General features: G+C 51.4%; 1 protein-coding gene across 5 annotated transcripts in view; it reads right to left on the reverse strand.

Moving 5' to 3' along the window:
• OTUB2 (OTU deubiquitinase, ubiquitin aldehyde binding 2) overlaps positions 1-13,204 on the reverse strand; it is a 63,134-nt gene that overhangs the window by 45,370 nt on the left and 4,560 nt on the right. For 3 of the 5 annotated variants that reach the window (XR_010022938.1, XR_010022937.1, XR_010022934.1), the window contains exon 1: positions 18-3,364. Coding sequence is in view for 1 of the 5 variants with exons in the window: in XM_063090473.1 (XP_062946543.1) it covers positions 18-64; positions 10,103-10,151 (96 nt within the window). In the remaining 4 variants the exon portion in view is untranslated. Of the gene's footprint in view, positions 1-17; positions 3,365-10,102; positions 10,152-13,204 lie in introns of those variants that run through there. The other 2 variants (XR_010022936.1, XM_063090473.1) reach the window with 2 other exon arrangements.

The following is a 13,204-nucleotide window of genomic DNA, read 5'->3' on the forward strand; positions in this document are numbered from 1 at the left end:
CCCTTGCAATGACTCACCGGCCTCTGAGTGGCTCCTTTTCTTCAGTAGTTCTGGCTCCTTGCTCCTATGTGGGTCCACAGGAACCCTATTAGTGGTCTTGCTGGCCTGGGGGCCACCAAGGCCCTCTTCTCCCCTGCCACCTCCAAGCAATTTCATCTGAAGGGCACAGCTGCAGCTCAGCAGCTCCAGTCTGGACACAGCTGGGGCTTGAAATGGTCGGAGTGGTTTTTCTTTCTCTCATCATGGCTTCTCCTGCCTTCATGAACTCCATAGGTCTCTCCTCCTCTTCCCCTGAGCTTTAGGGTCCCCAGCTTGGCTGTTGTTGCTTTTTTATGTAGTTGTAAATTGGTTGATTTGTGGGAGAGAGTGACGCCGGGGACCATCTATTCTGCCATCTTGACTGGAAGTCTACTACTAAAAGTTTACCAACCGGCTTGCAAAATGCCTGATGACATAACAGGTGGTTCTCATGAGCTGGTATGACTGCTGCAGCATACCACTGCTTTAAATTACAAATGAAGTTCAAACCCTGGCTGATGAGGCCCTAAGTGATCTGGCCCCCACCTTGGCCGTTCCACTGACATGGGCTTTTCTGTCCCCCTTCCCTACCACAGGGCCTTTGCACATGTGGCCCCCTCTGCCCAGAGCACTATTCTCCCAGCTCTTTGTAATGCTCTCTCCCTCTTGCCTTTCAGACCTCAGCCCAGAAGCCACATCTTCAGAGTGGCCTGCTCTGACCATCTCAGAGCCCTCTGACCACAGTTTTCTCTTGATTACCTCACCCTCATTGAGTTCCATTTTTGCACTCATTACTCTGGATTGTCCCTCCCCACTGGAGTATGATCTCCATGAGGGAAAGGATTGGGACTGAATTGTCTTTGCTGGAGTCTCCGTATCTGGAAGAAAAGTACTGGACACACAGTAAGCGCTCAATAGATGTACGGTTGCAAGCAGAGCTTTGGGGATACACAGCTTTAGGTTTGAGTCAATTCCTCCACTAACCATCTGTGTAACCATCATGAGTCACTTAAACTCTTTGAGCCTCAGTTTCCTCATCTGTAAGTGCCTATGCGATGAAGCTGTGAGGACTTAATGATGACATTTGTAAGGTGCTCAGTACAGTGTCTGTCATTACTAGGACCTTAGGAAATGAGAATGGCCTCTTCATTTACATATATTCAGTGACAGGGGATTCAGTCCCTCCAAGGTGGCTTCATCCACCTCTGGGCCACTCTGACCACTGGAACATCTGCCCTTTCCTGGGTTGAGTCCAATCCATCTCCCCACAGTGTCTCTTTTAGTTCTAGCCCCACTGCTCCCCTCCATGGAAGTTCTCTTGCTATTGTAAATACCTTATTAACCCTGGGACACAGGTTGATAGGGTTGCATTTCAGCACGGAAGGAACACTGAGGGCAGGTATGACATCTCCGGCAGCTCCTGTCAGTCACGAGTTATCTGACCTTGGTCGAGGCCCTTAGCCTCACTGTACCTCAGTTTCTTCCCCTGTGCAATGGGGCAGCAATGGCACCCACCTCATAAGACTGCGTGGAGGTTAAATGGGCCGATATACACAAGACGCTTAGCATCAGGCACACAGCAAGTGCTCAACAGAAGTCACCGTTATTACTATTACCCTGCCTGGGGCGGGTGTGCTCCCAGGTCCAGCATTGGTGGCCATTTTCTGTTCTGCAGCCCCTTCTGGTTAAGGCCAGACCCTCTCTTGAATATTCGCCAGACAACCTGGGAAAAGGGCCAGTCTATCTAGGACACCGACACTCACCTTTACCCCCTCTGAAAAAGCTGCCCTCTCACCGTCCAGAAGAGGGTGACTGGGCACTTTGCAACATCTCCCATGGGTTTACCTGACCCTGGTGGTCATTCCGTCCACTGAGCTTGGAGGGAGAAGTCCCCAGCCCCCGGGAAATAAGCTGCTCTGGAGCGGGGAGCTGAAAGCCCCCAGCTGGGGTGTCTTCTGCCAGCTGCCTGGGTGGCCTGGGCCCAGTCTTCTTTCTTATCTTTTTTAGGAAGTCCTGATGTTCTTAAAAATGCTGACAGTGGTGGGTGAGCACAGCAAAGGAGACCAAGGAGCACTGCAGTGAGGACAGAGGAAAACCAGGAAAGTGCGGTTTTCCAAAGAAAAGCCAAGGAAGAGAGGGAACGAGGGAGGCACAGCAACGCTCAGATGTCCCCATGATTCTGCCCGAGTCCCTGGGTGTGATTAGGTCACCTTTCCTGACGACACGGATTTTGCAGATGTAATCAAGGTTATAAATCAGTTGACTTTGAGATAGATTACCTGTGGGTCTAATCTAATTACACCAACCCTTTAAAAGCAGAGCACTTCCTCTGGGTGGAAGCAGAGGAGGATTGTGAGAAATTTGAGGTGTGAGCAGGATTCAGTGGGGACAGGGAAGGGAAGGTCTTGTTGCTGAGATGGTGGGGGTCAGGGGGCAGCAGCCAGATGCTGCTAGGAGCTGAGAACGGCCCCCAGCCGACAGTCAGCAAGAAAACGGGGACCTCAGTCCTACAACTGCAAGGAGCTGAACTCTGCCAACAACCTAAATTTGGAAGCAGATTCTTCTCCAGTGACTTCGGATAAGAGCCCAAGCCTTGATATGGGCCTTATGAGACCCTAAGAAGAGAGCCCAGTGGATCTGGACTGGTCTAGGAAAGACCCCACAAGACACAGTGAATTTGGGGCTAGATCTTGGGGGCTCTAGGGACCCAGTTGAGCATGAGGAGCAAGGTCAATGAGAGTTTCAAGGCCATCATTTGACCTGTCCCAATTCCAAATATCCCCAAACCAGGAGAATGTTTGCATCTGAGGGCTTCCTAGAGAGGCGTGAGAAAGGAGGAGGGCCATCTATGTGCCCAGCTGAGCGTCCTGGGGCACCGATAGCTCCTGCGTGTGCAGAGGCACCACACTCTGAGCATCATTTGCCGGCGGAAGGGCAAGAGGCAGGAAACAGGTACCCTGGGCCAGCGTGCTCTGACCCTGGTGGGCTTCCCAGTACTGGATGTCACTGTGTGTCATTGAACAGCCTGCAATTCTCATTCAGTCCGTGCTTCTCATCCTGGATCCTGAGGTTGCCAATTCCTCTGACCTGGGAACAGGGTGTCTGGGTCTCAGCCAAGGTCAAGGGTCTGCAGCAGCTGTCAAGCATCACAATGACTCTGGCTGGAGGATGGGCCTGGCTTTACACAGGGGGGTACCATGTGCTCATTCAGACTCCGCCCCCTTCAGTTAATCCCATCTCTCACATGGCCCCGAACACCGCACTCTGCAGACTCTTTGCATCAAGATCTCCCGGGTGTGCAGCCCATAGGCCCCCGCACTCAGAGCGCTTGGTGTACTCTGCTGTTGCTGTCCTGAAACTCATCATTTTTGAACAAGGGGCCTGCATTTTCATTTTGCACCAGGCCCTGCAAATTATGTGCAGTTCTAACCTCATGTCCTTCTCACCACGATCTCAGCACTACAGAGTAGGGAATGAACCCATTACACAGGTAGGAACCTGTGAGCAATTCCAACACAAGGAGCCCTGCACCAGGCATAGGGCCTGGCACAATGCTCAGTAAATATCCCTTCAAAGGAACTGAATTTGCCTCCTGAGACTGGATAGGGAGTCCTCCTCTCGGCTTTTACAGACCCCCACCCCACCTGGTTTCTGGCAAAGCAGTGGCAGTGTGGGTCTGTAACTGTCCGTACTTTACCCATGTCCCAACCAGACTATGAGTCTCAGAGGTCTAGCCAGTAACTCTCTCCACAGCTGGATCCCCCGGACCCTGCATAATGAAAAACCATGTAGTCAGTGGGTTTCAGTGAGTGTCAGTAGTGAACAAAGACTAGCCCAATCCTGGGGAGAGGAGATGACATGGCCAAAGTCTCCAGCCAGCAAGTGGCAGACATGGGCTCCAGCTCAGGTCAGGGGACTCCGAATCAGGTGCTCACCCCTTGGCCACGTAGCAGTCTCCAAGCTCTGTGACCCTGCTTCTGGGAGCCATCAGACCAGGGGTACAGGTGATAGTCACAGGTTGAGAGTTAACACTTGCCCTGTTCCTTCATGGACCAATCAAGAGAGGGTATTGAATGTCCCCTGCACATTTGCTCAGTGTAGCAGACACTGTGGGTGTTGTTCATGACCCCTCGCCCTGTCCACTCAGTGCACACCTCCAGGCTTCCATCTGCTGACACTTGCCTGTCTTGCCTGAGCCTCCTTTGGCCCAGGTAGAGGCCACAAGAGCCAGGGAGCTAACACCCTCTCAGGAGCAGCCCTCACTTGATACCCCAGCTCCCTTACTCTTTTGATGGGACCACTCTGAGGCTCTGCTTCCACGCTGACCTCCAGGCCTGCCCAGCAGGTTTAAGCTCCAGCTGCCCACAGGAGAAACTATCTTGAGAACAGTCTCTTCACTAGCTGACTTTCCTCCCGTCTCACTTCTCTCCTCCTCTCCCATGTCCTGTGGGATCTCTTTCCAAATACATGGTGAGAACTCAAATCCTTGTCTCAGGATCTGTTTCTGGGGAATCCAGACTGAGGCACGGTCAGACTCTTCACCATCAAGGCCTCATCTCTTGGGACCACCAGCCATTTCCTTCTCCTGGGGCCTCCCTGCACATTTTCCTGGGTGGTGTTAGTGGTGTCAGTTCCCAGGGTCTGGGAGTGTGATCGGTCCACTGGCTGCCACCAAACCCATTTCGCCTTCTTCCTGGGAACACAGCTGGGAAACCTTTCCCAGATCGTCTGAAGTGAGACACAGCCAGGTGGCTGAGTTCTAGCCAGTATAATGTGAGAGTTAGATCTACCACTTCCGGTCCCAGGCGATACAAATTTTCCATGTGCATCTTTCATGCTCCTTCTTCTTCCAACAACACAGACCAACACTGGCTCATGAAAGACACACATTTACAAGATAAGATGGCAGATCCACCCCCTGAAGCTCTCTGGGTTCCTGAATCAGCACTGGGAGGAGGGCCATTTGCCAATCAAGAATACTGGCTATGTATAGATTTTTCAGGAGAGAGGAATAAACTTCTATTGTGTTTGAGCCATTGCATGTTTTGGGATTTGTTATGACAGCAAATCTTAGCGAATTCAGAGGGCAAGAGGCTGGGCCTTGGAGGTGGCAGACCTCTATGCAATCCTGACTCTGCTACTTACTATCTGAGTGCTGTGAGCAGGCCATTTAATCTCACTACACGCTGCCTGGTAGGAATCACCATCCCCATTTTATAAATGAGAAAACTGAGGCCCAGAGTCACATAGCTAGGAAGCGACAGAAAAGGAATACAGTCAGACTCTGCAGAAGTGCTCCAGATCTTTCTAACTCCCTCTCCAAATGTTCTCGTGCTGAATCCCAATGCTCTCAGGGCTCTGCCAAGCCATGGCCAATAGCCAGAACCTGCTTATGGGAGCAGAGACCTGGAACACCTGTCCCCATGGTCCTGGGGGCATTTTAGGACTAATGCCAGGCAACTGGGGAGGGGACTTGGTCAATCTCCTCATCTTTAGGCTACGGTTCCTGTCCCCAGAGAAGCCTCCCACTGCCCCAATGAGAAAGCAGCAGCTCCTGACTCTGTCTGCATAGCAGGGTGTGGGGTTTTCAAACTCATCTATTCCCCTAGTCAAGGGTGGCCATAAATGCCCCATGACATGAGGGCACTTTAGTGTACCAGTCAGGGGTGCTGCAAGTAGGATTGCTAGATTTAGAAAGAAAAATACAGGACACCCCGTTAGATTTGAATTTCAAATAAACAGCAAGTACTTGTTCAGTATAAGTATATCCCATGCAGTACTTGGGATATACTTATATTAAAAGAGTATTTATTATCTGTTTGAATTTCAAATTTAACTGGGCATCCTAAATTTTATCTGATATGATCCTATCATATCATATGATCTTATCATATCATATGATCCTATCATATCATATGATCTTATCATATCATATGATCCTATCATATCATATGATCTTATCATATCATATGATCCTATCATATCATATGATCTTATCATATCATATGATCCTATCTGTAAGACACAAGCAAAAGGGTTAACTAAAGAGAAACTGATGAAGAGACAGAGACGTGGGCAGGATCAAGGGCACTGAGAGAGAGTGAGGCCCTCAGAGTCCAGCAACAATGAGAAACTGTCACCACCCAAGGGCCAAAGGGGCAAGGGGAGGAAATGATGACCCTGGAGCCTGGTGAGAAGCTGCCCTGCTGGAGCTGTGGCCCAGGAGGAACCTTTCAGAACCATGGCCTGGCCCAGACCCAAGGAGGAGCCGGAGCTGTAACTACCCGACCTCCCTCTCGTCCCATCCACTGGGGCCTCCATTGGCTGGACTCAGTCAGAAGCCAGAGCAGGAAGCCTGGGTGACACCCTGGTCAGTCTGCTGAGCATGGAGGGGCAGGGCATGGTCTGGCAGCAAATGGGGCAGCCAGCACAGTCTGGAAAAGGAAACCAGGTTCTCTTAATCCCCCTGGGTTCTGTCCCCTTGATGATAATTGCAGAGGACTCTCCCTACCAGGCCAGGCAGGGACAGGGTAGGAGGCAGAGTTCCAGTCCTCTGGCTACTTCTGCCCAGCAAGAGGCACAGAGTCCAGGCCAGCAGATGTGGCCAGATGTCCACAGGGGCCTTTCGCCCCTCCAGGTCTTGCTCTGACTGGCTCTAAGCTTATCAGGTTCTCTGGCTCTTCTGCCAGTTCTCAGGACCTATGTTCTCCTGTCCCCAAGTCCCCTGCTTCAGGCGGGCTGGCCCCACCCAGACTGGCACCCTGCCCGTGGCTGGTTTGCTGTCTATAATACCCACCATTCTGGGGTCCAACTGACCTTCCTGGGACCTGCAAGCAGGGCAGGTGGGTCACCTGTGTGCAGGGCTGGTCTTCCACAATGTCCCCCTTCCCCTGTCCTCCTTTCTCAGATCAGATTGTTCTCTGTCCATTGTGTGGGGCTGTTTCCCCCTCCTCCAATGGCCCAGCTTCAGGTGGGAGACACATTTACCCATACCTGTATCCAAGCATATCCCAACAAAGACAGGCCACCTCTCCATCCCCACAACCCCCTGAGGCACCTTGCATTAAGCTGTAGAAATGAAAGAAAAGATATTATTAATTCTGAACTGCTTAAAAACCTCCCCAGTGCCTACCCGAGGGTACAGTCTGAGTCGTCAGCATGGCTGCAAATCTCTCGGTGCGGCACCTGCCAACCCCGCCAGCCCCATGTCTTGCCCTTCCCTGTGCCTGCACCTTGGCCACGCCCAACTCTTGTGGTCTCCCAGTGGCCACACCCTTCAATGCTGCAGGCCTGGGCTTGTGTCCTACCTTCTGCCTGGAACATGTGCCCCCTTGTGCACCTGAATGCATTCCTTTGCCAAGACTCCGGACAACCAGGACCTCCCTCGTTGGAAGCCTTCCCAATCCCCCCCCCACTCCTCCTACTTCTCCCTGACCCCCTGCTTCCCCCACCCTTCCTCCTCTGTCTCCCTGACACCCCCCACTCCTCTTACCCCTCCTCTCTGACCCCCTCCTCCACCCATGCTCCTACTCCTCCTTCCTGACCCCACCCCTCCTCCTACCCTTCCCTCCTGACCCCCCAACCCTCTTCCCTCCTTCTCTGTGTGGCTGTCCATCCTGTGAGTAGGGACTGTACATCCCAGCAGCTGACACTGTTTCGGGCTCTTTGCAGAGCTCATGGCATTGAATTTGTGCCTTGAGGAAGTCTTTTGGGACTGACCACAGAGGCCTTGGGGACCCTACCAGGAAGGATGAGCAAAACGCAACCAACTGTAGCCTGTGTTCATTCTCCCAAGATCAGGCTTTCCCTCAGGGGACGCAGCAGCCCTGGGGCCCAACAGGCACCTGGGTGCCACTGGGCCCCATGCCCAGAGATTACCTTCAGGTCCCAACCGTCCTTTTCCGTGGCTGTGTGGCACATAGATACTTGATCCCGTTGGCCCAGGCAGTGACACTAAATATAGGCACAGAGGCCCTGAGGGCAGGGCGAAGACTGTGGAGCCAGCCAGCCAGCCAGGAGGGCCACAAAACAGGCCTGCATCAACAAGAGGTCAGCGCCATCCCAGAAACCGGGGCTGGCAGTGCCTGGTCTGCAGGGGGGCATCCACCCGCAGAGCACAGCCTGGCTATGGGCAGGCACAGGTGTGTGTGCCCAGTCACACGCTCTTCAGGGCCAGGCCAGGAGCTATGACAGTGCAGTTTGGAGGGACACTGGCCAGCTCCAGTGGTGCCAGAACATTGGGAAGAAGGGGAGGAAGGGAAAGGAGAGAGAGAGAGAGAAAGAAAGGAATGTTGAAATCTGGACCCTGTATTAACTGAGTGAACGTGGAAACGTAATTTCAAGTCTCTCACACCCTGTCCTCAGCTGTGAAGTGGTGAGACAGCAAGCACCCATTCTTTTCACTCGGCCTCAGCTCACACCAGGGGCCCCTGAGCTTCCTAGAGGGCCAGCCTCGTCGGGGCGTGTACAAGACCACGTGTGCACGCGTGCATGTGAGGGGGCCCGTGTGCACAGAGGCCAGTGACAAACATGTGTCAGCAGAATCCTGTCCAATAGACAGTTATTCTGAAATTATGTGAGATGAAGGTTGAATCCTAGGATTTACAGACTCTTCCAAAGTAATTGTTATCTCATTTCTGTTTTTGAAAATATTTAGGTAGCCTTGATTTGAATTCCAGCTGATTTACAGTTAGAATTTTTATTCTCAGAGAACAAAGAAATGTGGGAGCAGCAAGTTGGAGCTACTCACGTGGTTTCAGAGACATTCAGAGTTTGGAGGGGTCTATACTCTTAACAGCTTGCTATGATTTGAATGTCCCCTCCAAAACTCACGCTGAAACTTCATCCCCAGTGTGGCAGTACTGAGAGGTAGGGTCTTTAAGAGGTGAGTGAATCCTGAAGGCTCTTGGATTAATCCATTTTTGGATTCACAAATAACGAAGAAAAGAGTTAATGGATTAATGGGTTATAATGGGAGTGAAACTGGTGGCTTTATACGAGAGACCTGAGCTAGCATATGACCACACTCCTGCCCTTTCACCTTGTGACCTGTACCGCCTTGGGACTCTGCAGAGTCCCCACTAAGAAGGAGGCCCTCACCAGGTGCACCCCCTGAACCTTGGGCTTCCCAGCCTCAATAAATTCTATTTCTTTATAAATTACTCAGTTTCAGGTATCATTTCATAAGCAACAGAAAACGGACTAAGACACAGCTCCACATACAGTCACTTACTCCAATTCTCAGGGCTCCACAGAGGGGAAGGTTTACAAAGGGTCACACAGAACTTTCCAGAAGGGCCAACATCAGCATGCTGGTGGCTGGGCCCGAGTCCTTTCCCTCTCATGCCTGTATAGTTGTTAGTTTACACGCCTCACACAAGCACACGCTTGCATACTCGCACACCCACACACACGTGCACTGCACACACGTGAACCGAGAAAGAGATGGAGAAGCGTATTTTTAGGGAACAAGAGACTTCAATACATACTTAATATTTTTATAAGATTAATTCATTTGCCCATTGTCCTGCCAACTGGTGGATGAAATCTGCCTCCTTTTTTCACTTAAAGAATGTAAACTAGGTGTGTGTGGTGTGTGTCTCAGCTAGGCACCGTCGGAGCCCTGGCCCTAGCAGGGCTGAGACCCATCTAGGGTCCCTCTTTCCTGCTTAAAGGAGGAAGCCCAGGCTTCATGGTGATCACTGTGGCTGCTGCTATTGTGCTGTTAAACCACAGCAGCATTCCCTCTGCCAGTGACCTTCAGAGCTGGTGTATGAGCCCACTCCATGAGCCGTCCCATTACATAACAGTGACAAGGCACTGGAAATCCACACACTAGGCTCTCCTGATGGCAGTTATTCCCAAAGTCGGAAGCCAGCCCTTTGTCAGCTCAGGGCAGGCCCCATCTGTTCCCGAGACCCTCTTCCCAGTGCCCCAGCTCCTCAGCCAGGCGTCCTCCCCAGTAGCACCATGGACATTTGAGCCATAATTCTGTGTCATAGGGGGGCTGTCTGGTGCATTGTAGGATGTTTAGCAGCATCCCTGGCCTCTGCCCCCCAGATGCCAAGAGCATATGCCAGCTCACCTCCAAGTCGTAGCAACCAAAAATGTCTTCAGGAATTGTCCAACGTCCCCTGGGAAAAATTGTGCCCGGTTAGGAATCACTACAACCAACCACCATCTCCTCTGTCTCCATCAGAAAGTTTAAAATAATAACAACCTCTAACATTTATAAGTCTTTACCCTAAGGAACACATACGGACACAGATATTTTATAGACATATAAATTATATGATATATAATAAAATAAATTGTATTATATATGTATGTATATATAGTATATATGTACACACATACACAGAATGCTCAGGGGCATTATTTTATATAATTTAATCTTTACAACTTTCCTATGAGCTATAATTCTTCCCCCATTTTATATGTCAGAAAACTAAGGCTCAGAGAGATTAGTAAGTGGTTCAAGGTCACACAGCCAGCAAAAATGGAGCCGGCAGATGACTCCAGATTCTGGGCTCTTAGCCACTGGGCTCTGGAGGAAGATCTGAGACAGTCACCTTATAAGCAATTCTATGTGGGAGTGGCCCTCAGCCTGATCTCCTATGGGTGGGAACAATGAGACACAATGGCATTGACACCCAAATTGCCGGGGCCGAAGCCTCCATCTGCTCGCTGGAACTTGTGATCCATTGCAAACCACGACCTCCCCAACCACAGGCATTTCTGGTATTCTCCAGGGGTAGCAGGCATCTCAGATGGGCCCATGAGTAAGTCCAACCTGCCTTCTGGGCTCATCCCCCTCCATGTGAGGTGCCTGCCAATCTGCACAAGAACTTGGGGTTTAGGGTTGATGTAGCGTGATGTGATATCAACCACTGGGATCACAATGGAAGCTCGGGAAGGAGCTATGGAAAAGCACTGCATAGACTTCTAGAAGCTGTGTCTCCTGCAAAGCTTTGACAAACTCCTCTTATTCTCCAGACTTAGTTTCCTCTTCCTCAGGAAAAGGACAGTGGAGCATGAACTCTGAAGACTTCTCGTGCTGAGCTTTCTGTTCTCTGTGGGACGGGCTGTGAGGTTGGAGGTGTCACTATCTCTGAATTTGGACAAGTTCCACGAGGGCCTCAGTTCCTCATCTGGAATGTCAGGATGATTACTCCTCCCTCACGATGGCCACACAGGTGCCTGGACCCCAGGAGGGGGCTGGTAAATAGGGGCTCCCTGCCCCACCCCTTTCCACCTGCAGGAAAAAGGAGGCGAGGCAGCCCACCCTTAGGACGTCAGACCCCTGACCCACCCCCTGTGTCCCCAGCCCTGTCTCACACCCAGAACCCTGGTCTTCCTCACTAGAGCCATCCCAGCACCTTCCTCGGAGTGCCAGGTGTGGCCAACACCTCTGCAGTGTCTCCTCACTGGCCATTTTGGAGTCCCTGAGGAACCAGGCTGCAGGTGAAAGCTAACCTGAGCCCTTGCCCTTCACTGGCTGCCCCTACAGAGGTGCCAAGCATGTAACAGCTGCACATCTGGAGCAGGCGACTGACTTCGCTCCCTGTGAGCCCGGGCTGCAGAGCAGCTGGGCCAGGGACTGTGCTCGTGAGGCATCTTGTCCCCTCCCCGACCGCAGTTATGTCTGCAGGGGACTGGCTTGGCCCAGCTCTGCCCAGATGGCCAGGAGCTGCTGCACCCAGCAGGGGTGTAGGGTCTGACACAGCCATAGCTAATCCCCAGGGAAGGAGCTGGGGCCTGCTGCATTCTAGCCTTACTAGGGGGAGGCCTTTCCTTCCAATCAAAGGGCAAAACAGAGCTACCCGGGGTGACGATCCTACTCTTGTCCGTTCCTCTTCATCTTGGTTATTTGAAACCAAAATAAACTGATATCAAGAGGCAGCCAGGGCCGGGGTCCAGGACACAGGGCTACAGGGAGCTTATTTTAGCAGGTGATGTTCATCGCTAGGTTAGAGTCATCCCAGGACCTGGCACAAGCCCACAGCCCAGTTTTCATGCCCCTCTGTGCTGGCTCTTTGTCCTCCCGTCCTTCCTGGAAGACGAGTCACTGTCATTGGAAAATGTGCTGGTGTTGGTCCCCTCTTTGGACCCTACCAGGTGTGGAGCTCTATGAACTGCCTCCCCAACACACACACACACACACACACACACACACACACACACACCCCTTTCTTCATGGGAATTCAGATTAAAATAAACATGGAGGGAGGTCTGGAAGGGAGAGGTCGGGTTGGGTGTGTGTAGCCAAGGTCCTGGCTGGGGCTGGCAGAGAGCACCAAGGCCCTTCCCAATCCTTCCCCAGGGGCTATGTATCTTGAGTGTGGGCACATACACTCAATAGTTATTTAATGAGCACCTACTATGGGCCAAGCACTGTTGTAGGCAGTGGAACTCAGCAGTGAGCAGAAAGACTAAGTGTCCTTGATGGGAGAATCAGGCAACAAACAAATGACAAATATATTATAGGTAAGGGAGGTGATGAGCACTGGGAAGTAAGAGGCTAGAGAGTGAGGGAGGGCATGTTCTATTTAGGCTCGAAAGAGTAGGGACCTCCTGGTGCCATGTGTGACCCCTACAGCTTTCCCTTGGTGACCACGTCCTTCTTTCTGCATCCCTGCAGGTTGACCAGTTGCTTGGTTTCTACCACTGTATCTATCCCCTCTTCACTCTTTTCTGTACCCTCAAAACCCTCTCTGGAGGACTGTTCCCCAGAGCTACCTCTGGGCCTTGTGCAAAGTTGGGGACCCTAGAAAGGCTCAAGAGATCACTGAGGTCAGGGCTTTTCAGATGTTCACAGTGATTTGTCATCAGGGACATGCAAATTAAAACTTCAGTGAGATGCCACTAATGCTCATCAGAATGGATGATATGGAAAAAGAAGGAAATATGAAGTGCTGGGAGGATATGGAGCAACTGGAACTCTTACACATGTCTGACGGGAATGCAAATTGGTACAACAACTTTGGGAAACTGTTAGGCAGCTCTACTAAAGCTGAACATCTGCCTGAACTCTGACCCAGCAATTCCCATCTGTTGGTGTACACCCAACAGAAATGCGTATGACTATTTACCAAAAGAACGTACTAGAATGTTCATAGCCACACTATTCATCATCGCCCCGAACTGGGAACCATCCAGATGCCCATCAATAGTAGAATAAATAAAT

The sequence above is a fragment of the Cynocephalus volans genome, chromosome 3 (genome assembly GCF_027409185.1).
Source record: "Cynocephalus volans isolate mCynVol1 chromosome 3, mCynVol1.pri, whole genome shotgun sequence".
Lineage (NCBI taxonomy): Eukaryota > Metazoa > Chordata > Mammalia > Dermoptera > Cynocephalidae > Cynocephalus > Cynocephalus volans.